Here is a 20422-nt window from a genome sequence, read left to right on the forward strand (position 1 = left end):
TAGATAAGAATCTGTAGCCTTTTCCAAATAATGTCACCTACCTTCTGGCCATCTTCTTCCTCCTAACCCTAATCAGACCATGCCCCATGAACCTGAGCTCTGACAGGTGAGATTTCACTCATGTGGAACTTGGTCACCATGCTGTTTCATTTCCAAGCCTTGTCCTTCCTCTATCCTGAACTCTAATTACCATTTATATAGCATTCTCATTAAAATGAACATGGTTGTTTGAATTACTATCCCCACCATACAGGAGATACTAAATATGTTTTCGTTCATTTATTCTTTTAGAGGAAGGGCTCAATGTTTTAACATAAAAAGCTATCGGGAGTCAATAAAGGATTAAAAAAGGAATGCTTAGTTTTCAGACTCCTGCATAAATGGTAGGTTCTCAAGCTTAGATACTGAAACAAAGCAAAAACTGAACAACTGGGGACAATTTGGGAGAACAAATTGCTCTGAATAAAGTCAGTCAATCTGCTCGCATTTACTAATTTCCTGCTATAGGCCAGGTCCTGCGCAAAGTGCTCAGGATACAGAGGAAGGCAAAAACCAGTCCCTGCTCTCAAAAGTCCTCATAGTCTGATGGGGGAGACAACCTACAAACAGCTATGTAAAGACAATATATGTACAGGATAAGGAGGTAACCTCAGAGGCAGGCACTAGCATTAAAGAGGAAAGAAGAAAGCCAGGGAAGCTTAGAAGGTTGAAATGAGAGAGAGAGAGAATTCCAGGCATGGGGGACAATCAGTAGATGGAGCTTCTTGCATAAGGAGAAGAAAGGAGGCCACTGTCACTGGATCACAGAGGAAAGAAAAGGAAGGCACAATAGGACTAGCAGGCAAGGAGGGTCCCAAAGAGAGAGGATTTGATGTTTGATCCTTATGATTGAAACTGACGGACTTTATCGAATAGGAAATAATAGGGTCAGATGTGCACTTTAGGAAGAGAAGTTTGAATGTTAAGTGGATCTAGGAGGGACCTGAGGCAGGCAGAGCCACCATCAGGCTGTTGCAATAGATCACGATGACAGCTTCCACTGCAGTGGTAGCAGTGCTAGAGGAGAGAAGGGGGTGTATTCTACAGATGTTGCAAAGGTACAAAGTAAAGACAACACTCTTACTAAGCAGATTAACAGAAGGTTTTTAGTAGATAGGCTTTTTTTTAAAGTGTGAAACTGCTTCTATTTCCCTTTCTCTCATATATTCAAATGATCTACCATCAAATTGGGAGTTTATTCCAGCGATGCAGATTTCAATCTATCCATTCCCACAAATCCTGTGCAACTCTCAGACATTTGGAATCCATCCAATTTGCTAGAAGCTCTTTTCATAGCATTTAAAGGGTAACTGATAAGTACTCTGGTTGTCCACCTTTGATTCCTTGATCTTGCCATGTATCAAGCCCATCTTCTTTATACATCCTACAATTCCCTTTCTACAGGGATAAAAAAGTTTTTAAATGGTGATAGAGCAGGGGAGGAGAGAACAGCTACTAAGAGAAATCTGACGGAGAACTGGAGTTTTGATAACAGGACGTTAAATGTTCAATGCCCAAATACACCTAGTGATGTCATGAAATTTGGAGGCCATGAAGTTAGAGAAGGATATAAATGAACAAATAATTTGGGAGTGGAACTGCTCAGAGGAGTGCTGTCTCTGGCCCAGGAGCTTCAATAGCATTACTCTCTTTTGTAGTCTTACTGTTGTAAACCACTTTTCCCCACTGACTCTCCTCAATCAGATGTTTTGAGGTATCCACTTCTTTTGAATTTAGGAAGAAACATCACTTCATGAAAAGCTGAGCTTCTGAAAATGATTGGCCCAATGTCAAAATGCTCTATTTGTAGGTAACTTTCAGGGTATATGAGGTGGCTAGAAAATCTCATATGACCTTTATGGCAAACCAAAAAATGTCTAACGCAAGTGGCGGGGGGGACCTGCTGCATTGGAACTCTCTCTTACAGTAGGAAGAGTAGGCTTTATTATTGTGGTGTACGAACTCCTCAGATAACTAATTTTGTGATTTTTTTTTCACACAAATTAGACTAGATAAGATGGAACAGTTCCATAAGAGCATTCTTCAAGAACTAGACAACTTTAAGAAGGATGTTCAAGCTCTGAAAGATCTTGAGAAGGAAATCTTGGTAAGTTCTGGCTTGTCTTCCTCTTCTCTGGACTCTATCTGCTTATGTTGTAGGGCAAAGTAATAATAAGTAGCGACTTTTTCTTCTCTGAATCAATTTTAGGACGTTTGGAAGGAACAATCCACCAAACTAAATTCATTCTGTGACCTGCAAATGCAGAGGTACTTATTTTTGTTAAAGCATTCTTTTGGGGACAGTGACTGGAAGGGACCTTAGCTGCCATCAAATCCATCCACCTCATTTTACAGATGAGGAAACTGAGACACAGAGAGGGGAAAGACAAAGCTGCCACGGCAGTTAGATGGCATGATACGTAGAAGGCTGGTTCTGGAGCGTGTCCTTGAGTTTGGATCTGAAGTCAGGTCTGGAGATAGAAGTTCGGAGTTCAAATCTGGTCTCAGACTTTAGCTGTGTGACCTTGGCCAAGTCACAACCTCTATCTCCGTTTCCTGAACTGTAAAATGGGGGTAATAATAACATCTCTCTGGATTGTTTTGAGTATAAAATGAGAATATTTGTAAAATGTTTTGCAAACCTGAAAGCATTGTATTTGTGCTAACTATCATCATTAATTAATTTGCCCAGGATCATGTACAGTTAGTAAGTGTCTTAGGGTAGGATCTGAATCTAGGTCTTCCTAACTCCAAGTGTAGTGCAATATACCAGTGATGTCAAACTCAAATAGACAACATCTCTGCAGGCAACCTGTTGACATAAAAAACCACAAATTAACACTATATGCATTGTATTGTGTTTTTACTTATTTTGTTAAATAAAAATTTCCAATTACATTTTAATCTGGTTTGGACCAGGCTGGGAATATGATATGTTGGCTCTAACCAGTACACTTTCTTGGCTCATCACAGGATAGTAGTTATTCAGATTAACCACCCTTGTATCACCTGTTCTTTCTATTTTGGTTCATTGTCCCTCCCCAAGGAGGGAAGACGTACTAAACTCAACTTGCCAAATGTCAAAATAGAATATGAATTTAGTTTGCCAGTCTGAAAACCTTAAAGTTAAAGGTTTAAAATTACTCAGTTATCATGTTCAGATTTTTAGTCTTTGAGAACACAGTTGATTCTTAGTTCTATGTTTTTGGACAGTCTCCACTATGCATTTATTAAGCTCACAAAGGGTTTCCTTTCCTCTCTAGAATGTTTCTTTGCCTCCTTTCCTTTCTGTCAGTGTGTTTTCAGAAAAGGCAAATGAGTGTTTATCCAGATTAAGCCCTGCCACCCATGCATTCCCAACTTCTATCCCAAAGGGTTAGTACAGGAAAGAGCTGCAGACTGTCACTTGAGGAGGGAGCTCAAAAGCCATTAGGCTCAGGCATGGGGTAGATGAGAATCCCTTCTTTAGTATAACTGACAAGTGGTTTTCTGGCTTTACCTTTGAAGACTTCCATTAAGGGAGGACCTACAAACCCCTGAAATAGTCTATATACATGTTTGGACAAAGCTCATAGTGCTGAGTCTGGAGTCAGGAAGACTCATCTTCCTGAGTTCAAATCTGATCTCAGACACTTACTAGCTGTGTCATCCTGGGCAAGTCACTTAACCCTGTTTGCCTTAGTTTCCTCATCTATAAAATGAACTGGAGAAGGAAATGGAAAATCACTCCAGTATCTTTGCCAAGAAACCCCCAAATGTGGTCACAAAGAGTTGGACACAACTGAACAACAACTCTAAATTGTACTATATAAAACTCTTAACTTTCTTTTACAGAGGTGGGAGACTATGAGTGTGGAATATTATATATATTGACAAACACATACGATGGTTTTGCTGAACTACTTTCCCCTACCCCCATAATTTTTTTATTCTTTGTTAAATGTCTCTCTGGGTACAGGTAAAGGGGAAGGGGAAATAATGGGGAAAAAAGGCCAGTAAAACCAAAAGATATCAGTACAAATAACATAAACAAAATACAGCTAGACACAAAACCCTTCAACACAAGTTGCAATTCCTAGGGAGGTTTCTAGGCTAGATTTCTTGACAAACAGAATGGACTGTCTCAGGAGGAATTACGTTCCCAGTCCTTGGAATTCTTGGAACAAAGGCTAGTGGACAGCATGCACATTATGTTGGTCAGACATGGGTTGGACTGGATGGCCCCTGAGGCTCCTTCCAACCCTGAGATCTTAGGGCTCTGTCCTTTCATAGCACTTTTCCTTTCCACTAGCAAAAGTTAAAAAATCTTAAATTTGATGATATACACTGGTGAAGTGAATCCAAGCCTTGTGTTTCCATGTCCTTGCCCCCATTTCTGCCCTATTATCGCTGAGTGTTCTTGCCATCTTTTTTATTAAAGAAAAGAAAATGAACAAAAACCCTTTGCATAACCATTTACAGTTTCTTGAAGTGCTTCAAAGTATATTTGCTCATAGTTGTCACATATTTAAAAAACTATTATTAGGTCTCAGTGCCAATAGTTTTCTCTTCTTTGGTGTATCTTGAAAGACATTTTCTTCAGGCAGCTAATGGATAGAACATTGACCTTGCAGTCATGAAAACCTGAGTTGAAGCCCTGCCTTCGATATTTGTCTTTAGGACCCCGGGCAAGTTACTTCTCCCAGCCCTATTTTCTTCTTCCATAAAATGGGGTTAATAATAGCACTTTTCTCACAGGATTGTTGTGAAACTCAAGTTATAGAATTTATCTATCTATAGCTATACTTTATCTATACTAATATCTATTTATATCTACATTTTATCTATATCAATATTTCTCCATGTTTATATCTATATTTTATCTATATTGATATCTTTCTATATATTTTATCTATATCTTATCTATGTTAATATCTAACCATCCATAGCTATAACTTATCTATGTTGATAGCTATATTTAGAGTTTATATATCTACATAAACTATATGTATGTATCTGTATGTATCTATACCCATTTCTATATTTTATCTATATTGATATCTATCTATATCTGTCTATCTTTTTGTAAAGCTCAAAAGCCTGAATCAAAGCTCTCTTGGAAGTACTAGCTTTTTAGTCTTGAGAAACTTGGCACTATTTTATTTTGATAATGAACTTGTCAGCTATTTGTTCAGTTCATCTAATAATAAACATTTTTTTTCTTTCATTCTCATTCCTTACCTGGCCCAAGTTCCCTGTGGGGTTTCAGAATGCCTTAACTGCTGGAAGGAGGCATTGTCCCACTAATACCACTCTGTCCCAACTTGTAGTCCTCAGGACTTCCTTATTCAGTGCTCCTAGAAAAATTTAGCTTTGGCTCTAAGCATTCTATGACATATATAGCCTGTTTTCCATCATTTTCATAGCAGGTTACTAGGAGATTAGGATCAGATGTGTCTAACTTGATTAGTTCCGGCCCTAGCACAGATAAATATATCCAGTGGAAACAAATGAATGCACAAGCTTCTTGTTGTTGAATATTGATGCAAAAAACTTTATCAAAATACTGCCAGTGATATTACAGCAACATATCACAAAGATCATACAGCATGACCAGGTGAGATCCACACCAGAAGTGCAGGACTGGTTCAACACTAGGAATACCGTGAGCATAACTGACCACAACACAAATCATATGACTATTTCCATAAATGCAAAAAAGCCTCTGAAAAACACAACAGCCATTCCCTTTTTTTGGTTATATATGTACAATCATAGTAAACATTTCCACACTAGTCCTGTTGTGAAAGAAGAATCAGAATGAAAGGGAAAAAAACCACAAGAAAGAAAAAACAAGTGAAAATAGAATGCTTTGCATCCAGATTTTATAGTTCTTTCTCTGTATGTGGATAGAAATATACAAGCTTTTATTGAAATGTCCAGTTTTCCCCAAATTAAGACAGGAAAATGCTATCTTGGGGAGATGTAGTGAAGTCTGTTTTTCTAAGAATTATTTTAATGAAGATTCAGAAATTCTCCCTTCTGGAGACACTAATCCTCAGGATAGATTCAAGATTTGAATATCTGACAATATTGGAGTTCTGGACTACTAAAATGGTTATTTCTAGACAAGATACTTTTAAAAATCAGTTGAAACCATACTTATCCTGAGGTTTTTAGTCAATTTCAGCTAGTTATAATACTCCATGTTCTGGTAGTTGGTGTCAGTGTAATAACTGATGGTGAGTCCAGAAAATGAGACTGCCAATTTTTTCCAGGCTCTGCTTCATTCAACCATATTAAGAAAAACCAAAACCACTTTTATGTTGTATCTCTAGGATAGGTACATAAATTGCTTTGTTTGGGGATATGAATTTTTTTTCCCCAAGGAGTGAAGTGGTAAAATGCAAAGTGATTCAACCCATAGTCTAGCAATGGGGGAAACTTCAGCTGAAGCTCCTTTCCATGTTCTTTTTTCTTTTCTTGACAATTCCTAGGAATAGTAGCCTGGACTTAAGACACTGAAGGCACTGAATAATGGCTTATATATTCTCTATTTAACATTCTACTTTGCTGCTATGAGTAGCAGGACTTTCCCATTCTACCTTCCTTAATCAAGTATAGTTCTTCAAGAGTATGAATTAGGTATTTTGTTCTTTTTGGCTTTTGTGTTTGGGAAGCAGTGTAGTACAATAGTGGAGACATTGGATTTGGAGTCAGAAAACCTGAGTTCAAAATCTACCTTAGTCATTTATCAACTATGTACAACCCTGGGCAAATCACCGAACTTCTGCTAGCCTCAGTTTTCTCACCTGTAAAATGAGGGGGCTGGTCTTGATGACCTTTAAGGCATCTTCCAGCTTGGAATCCATGATCTGTGGTTAGCACTCCAGTACTGCCACTTCCTTTGTGACCCTGAACACTTAACCTAACTATACCTCATTTTCTATATCTGTACAATGAGGTGGTTAGATTCAATGACTTCTAAGGTCCCTTTAGCTCTAAACGGACCTAGGATTCTCTATCTCCTCTAGTATCAGCAGCCAGAATGTTCCACCTCTTCATTGAGGTGTATAAACTCAACCCTTGAAGCATTCAAGGATGTTTTATATACAACTCCATACACACACATGATATTTTTGTAGCACCTTAAAGTGCTACAAAATGCTTTCCTCCCCCTAGCCCTGTGAGAGAGGTAGTGCAGTATTTTTATTTCCATTTTTTTTAAGACAAGGAAACCGAAGCTCTGGTGAAGTGACAATCTATGGCCACACAGTTAGTAGGTGACCTTTGAGCCAGGACTAAAACTTGGGTCCTTTGACTTCAAAACTAATCCCCATTTTTACTACACTTCACTGTCTTTCAATATACTCCTTGATTTTTTATAACACTTACTTATTCTGGTCAGTTGACATTTATTAAGTGCCTACTATATTTCAGACACTGTACTAAGCACTGGGGAATGACAGTTCTGCTCTCAAGGAGCTCACAATCGAAAGGGGGAGATGATGTGCAAACAACTATATGTTCATACAAGCTACAGTTATCCTTTCCAGATAGAGGGGATTAGGGGAGTTGGGCCACCTCAATCTGGAAATTTCTCACCAAATCTTTTGGCTCTCCCATCGTATAAGAGCAGAAGTCTGAATTTTTTCTTTTTCTTTTATGAGGTGTTTTTATTTTATCATAAAATTTATGTCATCTGCTGGTCTTTGTGTGTCATCTGGGGCTTCCCCCCCTCCCCAATTTCCATTTAACTTCTTATGTCAACCCTTGATATAAGGAAACTATGATGGGAAAAGTCCTGATGTGGAAGGGATAATGGTATATATTGGATAAATTGTAAAGGGAGTAGAATTAAGGAGGATAAGGAAAAGCTTCCTTTCCAATTGGAAGACAGACTTTTAGATTTGGAAATAAATAGAACTTGGTCACATATGCTATTGGAAGAGCCCAATTCTATTTGTCTTCAAGAAATTTGTGGCAATTCTTGCAAGAGGACTTCTATAGCTATATGTGTTGGAAGTTTTTTAAATGTGTAACTGCAATGTATAAGTTTGAACTGAATCCTTAAATGGGATTTAGAAGGAAATAGACTCAGAATAGGATATTCTGAATAGACCCAAAAGGAAAGGGGAAAGACTACACTATTATAGATGTTCCCACTCCGTAGCAGGTCAGTAACTTCTCATTGACCTTGTGGTGTGTCCTTCCGCAAGGGGATATCATTCTTAGGGGGAGCTGGGGGAGGACAGCTTCAAGTCAGACTTCACTCACTGTATCTGTGTTTTCTCTCCTATCCCAGTCTAAACCACCTGAGGAAAACATGAATGAAGATGGATTGCTCACTCTTTTGTCTTTGACTAAATAAATGATGTACTGACGTTGCAGCTGTTGTTGAAACCATGCTGTTCTGTTTCCATCACTGAGTTATTTGAATTAGAACTGAACATAAAATATTGCACTAGCTTGAAACTGGATTTTTTTAGGTACTTGTTCAGAAAAGCCCTGCTTTGGGGTTAAGTTTTGGTTGGAAGAAAGAATGTTCAGATAGTTAACAACTTTAAGAATTCTAAAACATTCAATCGAAGCAATGAGTAATTTAAAAAGTCCTTCCTCTTGCCAAAGTTATTTTTTCCTTTTTCCATTGCTCTTAATTTCATCCATCTTGTCTTAAAATTTGTTTTGGAGGTAAAATTAAACCTTTTAATTTTGGGAAAAAATGAAGGAAAAGTAAGATGGAAAAGATGAGGTTCTAGATTTCAGAAAGGTTCTCATCTAGATTGGAATAATTTTCCCCAGCAGGTGTGCTTTGACTCTTAAAAACTGATATGATGAAACCAAGTAATCTTCAAAATAGGAAAAAAGATAGATTTAAAAAATGGAGGCTATATAAAGTTTCTGTGAAAACTGAACACATGAAATCATGTACGTAGTTGAGTATTTGAATTTTCCTAATGGCAAAACATTAATTGGATAGTAGCTGTGTGACCTCATTTAATCCTATTTGCATCAGTTACCTCATCTGTAAAAATGAACTGGAAAAGGAAATGGCAAACAACTTCAGTATCTTTGCAAGAAAACCCCAAAGAGGGTCACAAGGAGTCCAGTACTGCTGAAAAAAGACTGAGCCACAATAAATATGGTGCCAAGCACTGTGCCAAACAACAGGGGAACAAAGGAAGGCCAAAGATAGCTGCTATTTTGAAGAAGCTCACGGAATGCTAACTAAAATTCTGACTTCAAATATTTCTTTTTAAAAATTTAATATTTTATTTTTCCCCAGTGACATAAAATAGTTTTTAACATTCATTAAAAAAAATTTGAATTCCAAATTCTCTCCCTCCCTCAATAGGAGGCAAACCATTTGATATGCAGTCATGCACATTTCCATTTTGTGAAAAAAGTAGACCAAAAAGAAAAACACGAGAAACAGCAAGCAAAGAAAAGGTATGCTTTGATCTGCGTTCAGACTCCATCAGTTTTTTCTCTGGAGATGGATAGTATGTTTCATCATAAGTCCTTCAGAATCATCTTGGATCACTGAATTACTGAGAATAGCTAAGTAATTCATAGTTGATCATCATACAATATTGCTCTTACTGTGTACAATGTTTTCCTCATTTCATTTTACATCAGTTTATTTAAGTTTTTCCAGATTTTTTCTGAGAGCATCCTGCTCATCCCTTCATATAGCACAATAGTATTCCATTACATTCATAATACCACAACTTGTTCAGCCATCCTACTTTCTCTTAAAAGTGTTTTGCTTTTGACTTTTATCTTCCCCAATCTGACCCCTCCTGTCAATGCCCCACCCCCATTTTCTTCTCCTCCTACTTTCCTGTAGGGTACTATAGATTTCTATACTCAGGTGAATGTGTGTTTTATTCCCTTTTTGAACCAGTTCTAGTGAGAGTAAGGTTCGCATGCTCCCTATCTTCCCCTCCACTATAAAAGCTCTTTCATGTGAGATAATTTACCCCATTCTACCTTTCCCTTTCCCCTTTTCTCAGTTAATTCTTCTTTCTTATCCCAATTTTATTTTTTAATCATTCCATCATATTCAACTCACACTTGTGCCCAACTGTCTATATACATATTCCTTCTAATTACCTTCATAAAGAGAAAGATTTTGGGAATTACAAGTACTCTAGCATGAAGGAATGTAAACAGTTTAACCTTGTTGAATCCCTTATGATTTCTCTTTCCTGTTTACATTTTTATACTTCTTTTGAGTCATGTATTTGAAAGTCAAATTGTTTTCAAATCTTCCTAATAAACAACATTGCCTCCACCCACTGCTTAAAATGCCACATTATAATCTGTAGTTTGATCTTTATAGTATCGATATATTTAATATTACTTTGAATAATTTGTTACTAGTTGAGAGAACTTCCCCCTTTTTAAAAAACATTTATAGACTATTCTTTGTACTCTATATGTAACTAATCTGCAGTTTCATTAAACATTGAAATGAAATTATTCTTTTTACTAATTTCACTTAAGACTTTTTCAAGAGCTTGGATAATTGTGTAAAACAAATTCTATTTAGATTTAATTTTTCTTCTTACCCCTTGAAATCTAGTTCTGTAGATCAGTAGTTGGCTCTGGTAGACTGTACTTTGGTAAGTTGTTCAGACCAGCTTTGAGTCCTTGAAAAATACATCTTCCTATATTGGAAAGATTCAAGTTTTGCCACAAATATTTAAAGAGACAATCACCAGCTCCCTAGGCATATTCCCAACAGAATTGTGAATGGACAACCTCTTTTCTCTGCCAAGGTATATGGGAAGCAGGAAACGTGTGTGTGATCCTCTCTACACAAGAGTCAGTCATTAGGAAGAGCAATTTTGCCCATGTGAAAAGGGGACTTTAGAAGCCTGTAGCAGTCATTTTCTATTGCTCAGTTTGAGGTTACAGGCCCATGGAGGTTGTATCTTTCCTTTAGTCACTCAGATCTCCATCTTGGGTGGTTTGAAGGCTGAGTTCTCTGCAGTTCTGGTTGTCTGAATCCACCTGAGTTTTATTGATTATGGCTTCTGAGTATCTCTGTAGGAGTACACATTCAAACCCAAGTTGTATTTCTGCAGCGTTCTTGGTCCCCAAAGCTCCATTTTTTGTAGATGAGATTCTCTATCTCCACTTCTGGAATCCATAATGCTAATGTCTGGGTCAGGTAAGGAAGTAAAACATTGTTAAGTAAACCAATCTGAATCTTTGCTTGGGAAAAGAGTGGGATGTGCTATTTGGAGTGGATTGGTCTGAAGTAGTCAGTCTCTCTTTTTAAATCTCTCCATTTTGTAACTTTAATTTGTGAAGAACCTCTGCTGCATGATGGTACTTGGTTTCTTCTGTGGCAAAGACTTTACAGAGGAACCCATTCAGCATTGCTCAGCCCTGCCTGCTGCCCTTGTGTGTGTTTTGTAATAGGAGAATTCATGATGATGCCCTTAGCCTTGACACTCACCTTGTTCTCATAGTCACTGGAAGCTGAAGGGTTATGGTAGGAGAATGCAAATTAGTTTCTCCTTCCTCAACCTTGCAAAGTTTCTGGTACTTACAATTTAAGATGAGTGTCTTTTCCCACAGGACCTTACATCACATGTCAAATGGAGAAGCAATCATTAGCGTGGGATCTTCTAGGCAGAGGTGGGGAACCTGTGGCCTTGAGGCCACATGTTGACCGTCTAGGTCCTCAAATGAGGTCCTTTGACTGAATCCAAACTTCACAGAACAAATCCCCTTAATAAAAGGATTTGTTCTGTAAAATTTGGACTCAGTCAAAAGGCTGCATTCAAGGACCTGGAAGGTAACATGTGACCTCGAGACCACACGTTCCCCACCCTAGGGTATAATCATGAATGTGGCAGAGATAGCTTGCCTAGAAGTCCACCTGTAGTGTGCTCAGTAACAGGCACCCCTGGCTCTCTGGATGCCAATAAAAGATTGTGATCCAGGAGTTTCTCTAGTTAAAAACCCAGAGCTGATTCCTATGGTGAAAGTTAATGGAAGTTTTGCAGACATGACAAAGATATCAAAAAGGAACATTCTGCATCTGGTGATAAACGGCAGAGTCCCAGGCAGATCCCATGTAGAAGCTGTTCTGACTTCTGGGCTTATGTGGGGGAGAAGGGAAGAGAAAAGGAACGGGACGTAGGGATCATCCATAGCCTAAGGCACCAGCATGGACAGGAAGCTGAGACCAACAAGGTTCTAGGTCCTGTTCCTTCCCTAAGCCACAAGCTGTGGTAGAATCAGATATGATGCAAATAGTGCCAAAACCCAAGAGGATCTGAGTGGAGGTATGTTAGGGTGTGGGAAGAGAAAGTCTCACTTGAGACTTCCAAGAAGTTTGGAATTCAGAAGTTTTCAGTAGTTAGGGCACCAACCTGTCTTACTAATCCCTCAGTTGTTGTGTTCTTTTCCGCATCCCCTGCTTCCACTGAAATTGCTTCATCTTACTCTGTGTATGATTTGTATATCCTTTGTACTTGTATGTTTGTAAACTTATCAGTTTGTGTTTTCTGTCTTTAGTGAAATGTCGTTTGGGGAAGGACTGTTTCCCTAACCCCTTGGACGGCGGCAAACACCCAATACTTATTGAACTGAATTGTACTGAAATAAATGCTAAGGACAAATGAAAATTTAATGGATCTTGTGGAAGGATTGAAGAACATTTGATATTTCTGCTGAGAGCAGGGCTTTTAGCTAAGCTTTTTCATGAACCTTTTTGACATGCCAGTGAAACCAATGATTCCCTTTCTTAGAATAACATTTTCAAATACATATAATAAAATACATTGGTTTCAAAAGAAACCAATTATAAAGAAATATAGTTATCAAAATTTTCTTTTAAAGTTCATGGCCTTGGTTAAGAAGTCATGGAGTAGAAGAATCAGTCCAGATCTGCTCTGTGCAGGACACTATGCAGAACACTGATAAAGGGGGTACTATAGAAACTGATGAGAAAGAGAATGAATATGAGAATGAATGTCTCTGGTCTGGGCAGCCTCAAAGGAAGTGGCATTTGAGCCTAGAAAAAGACCAGGTTTTCAATATGTTACGGTCAATTATTTGACTTGAGGAAGGATTCCTTTGATTCTGACTTGGTAGGTATGCTGTAGATCTCTCTTCATAGGCCCATTGGGGATCCTTTAAATGTTGTTTAATCTGTGATCTAACTCAGTTTACCTATAGAGTCTATTTAACTAGATTTGTTTCTTTAGAGAACGTATGAGATTATGATTCTGTTTAACAAAGTTTGTTCAACTTTTATGATATTGAAGGAAGCTCAGGTTGAATGTCTTAAACATAGCCTAAAGGAATGTGTAAAATTGTAATATGCAATATAATTTACTTCTTTATCTGTTGTAATTTTCTCTATAATATCTTTTCAGAAACTTCATTTGGAGTTCAGAATTATTTTTCTGTCTCCTGAACCTTTGCTTAATTTTTACCTCCACAATTTCTACAGCTGTGGAATAACTATTTTGGCAGCAGAAACCTACTACATGAACTCAAAAAAGAGATATTTCTTCCCTAGTAAAATGTTACCTAATTTCAACTTATCATTGTTATTATTTATTAAATCTTATGTGATGGCATCATGATAATTTCATGCTTAAGATTCTCTTGTCTTCTTGAGTTGGCTTTAGAGTTTCAGTTCATGGAATCTTAGTTGTCTTTTTTAACTTTTTGAAATGCATTCTTTCCATTCTTAGTATGGTGTAGATGATAGAGAACTTGCCAAGAAGACTTAAGTTCAAGTGAAGCCTCTGATGCCTGCTGGCTGCATGACCCTGGGCAAGTTATGTAACATTTCATTGTTCCAGTACAGTGGTATCAAATGAAAATATAAATGGGGCCCTTTTTGTGGTTTTTCAATCAGGTCTGACTCTTTATGACCATGTTGGGGGTTTTCTTGGCAAACCTATTAAAGTGGTTTGTCATTTTCTTCTCCAGCTCATCTTACAGCTGAAGGAATTGAAGCAAGCAGGTGATTTGCTTGGGGAAACAAGACTAATAAATGTCTGAGGTCAGATTTGAACATAGGGACCTGAGTCCGACTGCAGGCCTAGTACTCCACCCACAATGCCAACTAGCTGCCAGATAAGGATGCATATTGACTTAGTTTTACAATATTATATTATCTATGGTATATTTTTACTTATTTTGTTAAACATTTCCTAATTATATTTTAATCCAGTGCTAGTACTGGATTAAACACCTGAGTACCTCCTGAACCAGATTAAAATGTAATTAGGAAATGCTTAACTAAATAAACAAAAGTACAATACAACATAGGTAATGTTAATTTGTAGTTTTCTAAGTCAAACAGTACCCCTCAGGGATTCCTTTTGGTTTGAGTTTGACACTGTTCTTGGCAACTCTCTGAAATACTCCATTTCAGAGAAGGTGACAATCTACAGTGATAGCAATGCTTTCCTCCCCTGGAAATTTCCTATTCCAATGAAATCATAGTTATCTATAGAATAGAAATCTAGTTATCATCCCTATCCATCCCCATCCATCTTAAGATGATGGTTATTTTTTTCTGTAATTCCTAATTTATTATCCAATGCTTCCTGGTTCTGAGTTGGAAGGAGACACAGATCAACACTCCCTAAGCTGTTTCCTCTAACTTTTCAAAGCTGAAGTTATTAGCAACGTAAATCAAGCATTTATCAGAGGCTCTGCATCTCACAAGTAGGAACTGGAGCTACCTCGTATAAGATAAACCTTTTGGCACATAGAGAGTTTCTTCCATACTGTGAGGATGTTGATGGCACCATGCACTAGAGACATTTAACTTGTATCTTTCAACAGTGCAGGGGTCCACTACCAGTTGACGACTCCTTTATTCATAAAACTTTGATTTCTGTGCAAAAGGAAATAGTATTCTGCAAAATTAAACTAGTTTAAAAATTTTAGCATGAAGATATCATTTGTTCTTTCAGTCAAATGCATCTGCTAATGCCCAGAAACAGGGTTCATTTAATTCCAAAGGAAAAACAGTGTTCCATTTCCAGTATCAGAATGCCAACTCCTGAAAAAATTGTGAAGTTGGTAGTTTGTCATCAATGCCCATCATTCTAGTTTTGTCATCTTTGATTTATTTCCATCACCCCCAGACCTATTCCAGCCTGACTTTTCCTGCCACATCCTTCTGTTTGAAAAATTTAATTCAAAATACATTTATTGTCATTAAGTCAAATGTACTCACCATGTGCCAGGCAATTAGTACTGGGGACATAACGAAAGCCAAAAACTCAGTCCCTGTCAATAGAGGAGCACACATTCTAATGGAAAGATACCATGTAAACAACTATGGACTACAAGATAGAGGGTAGGTAGAAGAGAATCTCAGGGGGGAAGTCACCAGTATTAAGGGGTATTAATTAGGGAGGGCTTCCACTATATTGCAGGCACTGTGTTGGATAGTGATAGATCAAGTTTTTATTAAGCACTTATCCAGTATCATTGACAAGAAAACCACAAATGGGATCATGAAGAGTCAGACATGATTGGAAAAAAATGACTGAAAAACAACTTTTGGGGATGCAAATACTTAAGCAAGATAGCCCATTCCCTTGAGTTTACTTTGTAAAGAGGAGGTAGGAAAGTGGGTATGAGGTATGTGTGGGGTGATATGGTATGGAGATGGCTTGGAAGAGGCATAGAAACTGGTTCCAAGCAAAATAAGGCTAACACTCACATATGAGACCCCAGCAGCATCCCAGGGTGGAGTCCAAGGTTCCTGTGGATGAGGGAAGGGCGGGGGGGGGGGGGGGGACCAGAGAGATGATCAAGATGGCTAAGGAGACTCCAAACATGAAACTAGACATGATCCCTCAATGCAAAAAATTTGCATTCTAATTAGAGGGATAAGACATGTGCCAATAGGTGATAATGGGTAGAATGTGTATAAATGTCTAGAAGAGGTTCAATAGAGGAGGGTGGATTCAGGGAGATATCACTTTCAGGTGGGGTAACTGCCATTTTTTTTTTTTTTGAGAAATCAACATTTTATTATTTTTATTTTTAAACTCAATGTTCATTTATTTTTAGTTTTCAACATTCATTTCCACAAAATTTTGAGTTCCAGATTTTCTCCCCATCTCTCCCCTCTCCCCACCCCAAAATGCCATGCATTTTGATTATCCCTTCCCCCAATCTGCCCTCCCTTCTAACACCCCTCCCTTCTCTTATCCCCATCTTCTCTCTTGTCTTGGAGGGCAAGATAAATTTCTATACCCCATTACGTGTATTTCTTATTTCCCAGTTCTATGCAAAAATAATTCTCAACACTTGCTCCTAAAACTTTGAGTTCCACCTTCTCTTCCTTTCTCCCTCCCCAGCCATCCCCACTGAGAAGGCAAGCAATTCAATATAGGTTATATATGTGTAGTTTTGCAAACGACTTCCATAATAGGTATGTTGTGTAACACTAACTATATTCTGATCGCCAGTTTTTAAGTGAAGTTTAAGTGTTTGGTTTTCAGAACAGAGAAACAAAAACTGCCATACATGATTGTTTTTATTACCTAGAGGTAATAAAGTGTGGATGAAAAAAAAATTATATCATTTTATGCCTTCCTGTGTTCCTTTCTATGACATATAGATGAAACTGATTATTCCTGTTTTCGCAACTATGTAGAGAAAGGAAGTTCATTAAGTTTGCTGTTTGCCCAAGATCTAAGTGCATCCAGAGCATTTATAACTCCTCACTCTTGCCTCTAGTAATTATATCAACATGCAGCCCTGTTGCTGCTTGTTTCAAACTGACCAAGGTCAAGTCCATTATATACTATAAATAGAAGTTCAATTGTGAGTTCTCTATTAGGGAAGCATTACATGAAGGAAGAGTCTATTTTAAAATGAAGTCTTTGGCAGGAAAGAAAAAAGTCACCTATTATACACTGTCCAAAAACCCCCAAGTAAACTATTTGTGGTTTTAAACCCATAAAATAGGGGAGTCCCAATTTTGAGAAGCTGCATTCCTTATCCAAATAATCTCTTTTCTGGTCTTTTTTTTTTTCCTTTTCAAAGGCACTGTGTCATACACTACTGTAATCTCTAAAAAGTAGATAGTCCTGGACTTGAATCTTACCTCCAAAAAGCAGATTAGTTTCATTAGCTTCTGCAGTTTTCTTTTTCTTTGTACAAGGATAAGTGGTTCTTCCTTCTAAATTAATTGAACCTCACCTTGTAAATAGGTGTTATGAGTGGATCTTTCATTAATTTTTCTTTTCTTTTCTGGCTTCTCACAAACTTAAGGCTTTTAAAATCCCATCAAGCTTTTCAAGTACAGTAACACTGATCTTCACTAACCTGTCAGCTGGTTCCTGCATATCAATCTCAGCAGTATTGTTTTATTTCTCCTAAACATAATGAAAAGTCAGTTTCCAAGGCCTGTTGGCTCTACCTTCCTATCATCTCTCATACACATTGCCTTCTTTCCTCTCATAATTAACAGAGGGGAGACCCAAGAATGAAGAGGGATCGGGAAAAGATTCCTATAAAAAGTAAGATTTTAGCTGGAACTTGACGGATGGCAGGAAAGCCATTCTGGTACCTGGACTATTGCAATAGCTGCTAGCTGCTCTTCCTGCCTAATCTCTCCCCATTTCAGTCCACCATTCAGCTGAAGCAATCTTCCTAAAGTGCAAATCAACCCTCTCCCCTTTTACCCTCATTCAGTAAACTCCAGTGGCTCCCTATCACCTCCAGGATCAAACATAAAAGCCTCTGCTTGGGGTTCAAAGCCCTTCCTGATCACTCTCTCCTCCCCGCTCTGTTCTCCCTCATACCTTTCTGGTCTTCTCATACTTACTCCCCTCTACCCCTTTAATCTGTGACCCAGTGACGCTGGCCTCCTTACTGGTCCTCAAACATGATGCTCCAACTCCAGACATTTTCCTTGGCTGTCCCCCTTCTCACATCTCCATTTCCTGGCTTTCTTGACTTCCTTCAGGTCCCGCCTCCCGATCTGTCTTCATTTTATAATAATTCTAATAATTCCTCTGCTGATTATTTCCCATTTATCCTGTATATAGTTGTCTGCATGTTGCCTCCTCCACTAGACTGTGAGCTGCTTGAGAGCCAGGACTGTCTTTTACTTTTCTTTGAATTTCCATGGCTTAACACAGTTCCTGGCGCTTAGTGTTTACCGACTGGTTGAGAAAAGAGACGTGGAATTCTTGGAACAGGGTCTTTTATTGCCATTATAACTGAATGGGTAAAGTGAAAAATAAGATAGTGTTTGGATTTATCAAGTGGGGCAAATGGTATGCTAATTTTTTCTTTTTAAACTTGTAATTTAATCCATGTGGAAAACTCCTTCCATTGATGCATACTGATAACTCATCTGTAACTAAGAGACCTCCATGCCTGGGGCATGAAGAAGTTGTTTCTCGCCTAGAGTCATAAAGTTAGCAAGTGTCAAAGTCAGAATTTAAACCCTGATTTTTCTGGCTAAAAGGTCAACCCCAATGCAATACACCACACTATATATATCCCTGTTTCCATCAAAACTTGGCTCAAATGCCACCTTTTGCTTCATCTTTTCTGATTCCTTCCAGCTGTTAGTGCTTATTTTACAGATGAGAAAACTGAGTTTCCTCACAGAAGTTAAATGATTTGCCCCTGGTTACTCAGGCCCAGAATGGCAGAGCCAGGATTCCCACTCACATCCTCTGACGCCAAATCCAGAGCTCCTCCCACTATTCCATTATTCCAGAACTAAGAGCTCATCAAATCAAATGAGGAGCTGAGCATCTAAAAACTTTCCCATTTGTAAGTATCCTTCTGGGTGACAAGTCATTTAGATCTGTAAATAGAAATACTTAGGACAAACCGTGACACCTTATGGCTTAAGGTAAAAATAAATTTAATATACAAGAATCATACTGAATGCCTTTAATACATGAAGAAAAATGGCTTCTCCTGCCTCCCTGCCCACTCTTATCATGATGCGGTATTCGTGAGACTTAAGTCCTTTCTGTATGAACACAAGAAATTGATGTCCTCATCCAGGTTTCAAACAGAAAAATACTCAGAAGCATTCACAACACAAGGAAAGTGTGTTTGACTCTGGAAAAGATTCAGACTGGCTTCTTACCCACTTGTTTTTCTCTAATCTACCAGCATAAATGACATTTTCCCTTGAAAACAAACACAAATACCACTCGGATGAAAATAATTTTATCCTTCCATACATATTACATGAATGATAGCACTGCATTTTAAAAGTTTAAGTTTTTCATATTCCAATCTGTTTAGACAAACATCTCATTTAAATTTTTAATGGGGAAAACTATCGACAGAAGTGTGTATTCACTAAAATCTAAATTTTTCCACTGTTACAGGCAAAGAACATTTCTTCCCCATCCAAAAAGTTCTGCTCACACTCATTCCCTAAACAACACAGGATTAGACAGACATGTAAAAGTTTTATTTACAGTATTTTTATAAGAAACCGCATTTTAAAAAAATTCAACGTTTCTATTTTTTCAAAGTTGCAATACTTCAAAGGTGTTTTAAGACAGAAGTGTTTGGAGCACACCTGATTCAGGTCTCATAGCTAATATCTCAAAGCTATGAGCGCGTGCCTCTTTCCAAGCCCTTGAATGGTTTGTGGTTTCATATGCATATTATAACTATATAAATATACGTGTGTATATTTCAAAATTAGGCCTCATTGAACTAAAGGCCGGCTTAGAATTGGACAAAGTGCTGAGCTAACCTTGAACTGTTAATTAAATTGCTTGTGTGTTCAAGGCTGCCAGCTTAAGTGCGCGTTTGTATATGGAGGCTGCCCCAAGTGTCAGATTTCCCTCTTTGCCTCTAACAGTCTCTGAGCCGTCCTATGTTCACAGCTATTTGATGGTGATTCAACCGAAAGGGCCGTGCCCTCTTCACTTTTCAGTATTAAGCGACATGAAAAGACGATTGACTAGTGCAATACTCAGCCATGGACACTTAGTGGAGACTTTTAGTGCCTTGCTAATAACAAAATAATCTGACTAGGAGGAGCAGGGCTGGTGAATGGGCCTCTTTGATGACTATCTGCCAAAAAGTTCATTTTCACTTGGTTGTACTTTACCAAGATTCAGTTTTGTCTAAGACCTAGACCTGAAGAAGAAACTGATTTCTCAAATGAGCATCCTCTTCGTCCTATTTTACTCTTAGCCAAAGAGAAGCTATGGCAATTGCTCTCAACTCTAGCTCTAATTTTAAAAGGTATTGTGCGAATGCTATACTGGCTTGAAGGTGTGTAATTGGGGGATTATTATAGGGTAGCAACTGCTCCAGTGAATAAAGGTATAGGTTAATGTAAGGTGGAAGAAATGGTTAACTACTTGGAGCTCCAGAGGAGACTGGACTTACAATACACCAGAAA

At 38.0% G+C, this 20422-nt stretch overlaps 1 protein-coding gene and 1 pseudogene across 2 annotated transcripts in view; one reads left to right on the forward strand and one right to left on the reverse strand.

Moving 5' to 3' along the window:
• Positions 1-8408, forward strand: part of SYCP2L (synaptonemal complex protein 2 like) — a 71074-nt gene extending 62666 nt beyond the window's left edge. The window contains exons 33-35 of one of the 2 annotated variants that reach the window (XM_072603814.1): positions 2047-2146; positions 2249-2307; positions 8324-8408. In XM_072603814.1, the coding sequence (XP_072459915.1) occupies positions 2047-2146; positions 2249-2307; positions 8324-8348 (184 nt within the window). In that variant the 3' untranslated portion in view covers positions 8349-8408. The remainder of the gene's footprint in view (positions 1-2046; positions 2147-2248; positions 2308-8323) is intronic. The other variant, XM_072603815.1, reaches the window with a different exon arrangement.
• Positions 8409-10886: 2478 nt separating this feature from the next.
• On the reverse strand, positions 10887-15274 carry LOC140502384 (putative monooxygenase p33MONOX pseudogene; annotated as a pseudogene).
• Between the last annotated feature and the right edge of the window lie 5148 nt (positions 15275-20422).

Source organism: Notamacropus eugenii, chromosome 4 (genome assembly GCF_028372415.1).
Source record: "Notamacropus eugenii isolate mMacEug1 chromosome 4, mMacEug1.pri_v2, whole genome shotgun sequence".
NCBI lineage: Eukaryota > Metazoa > Chordata > Mammalia > Diprotodontia > Macropodidae > Notamacropus > Notamacropus eugenii.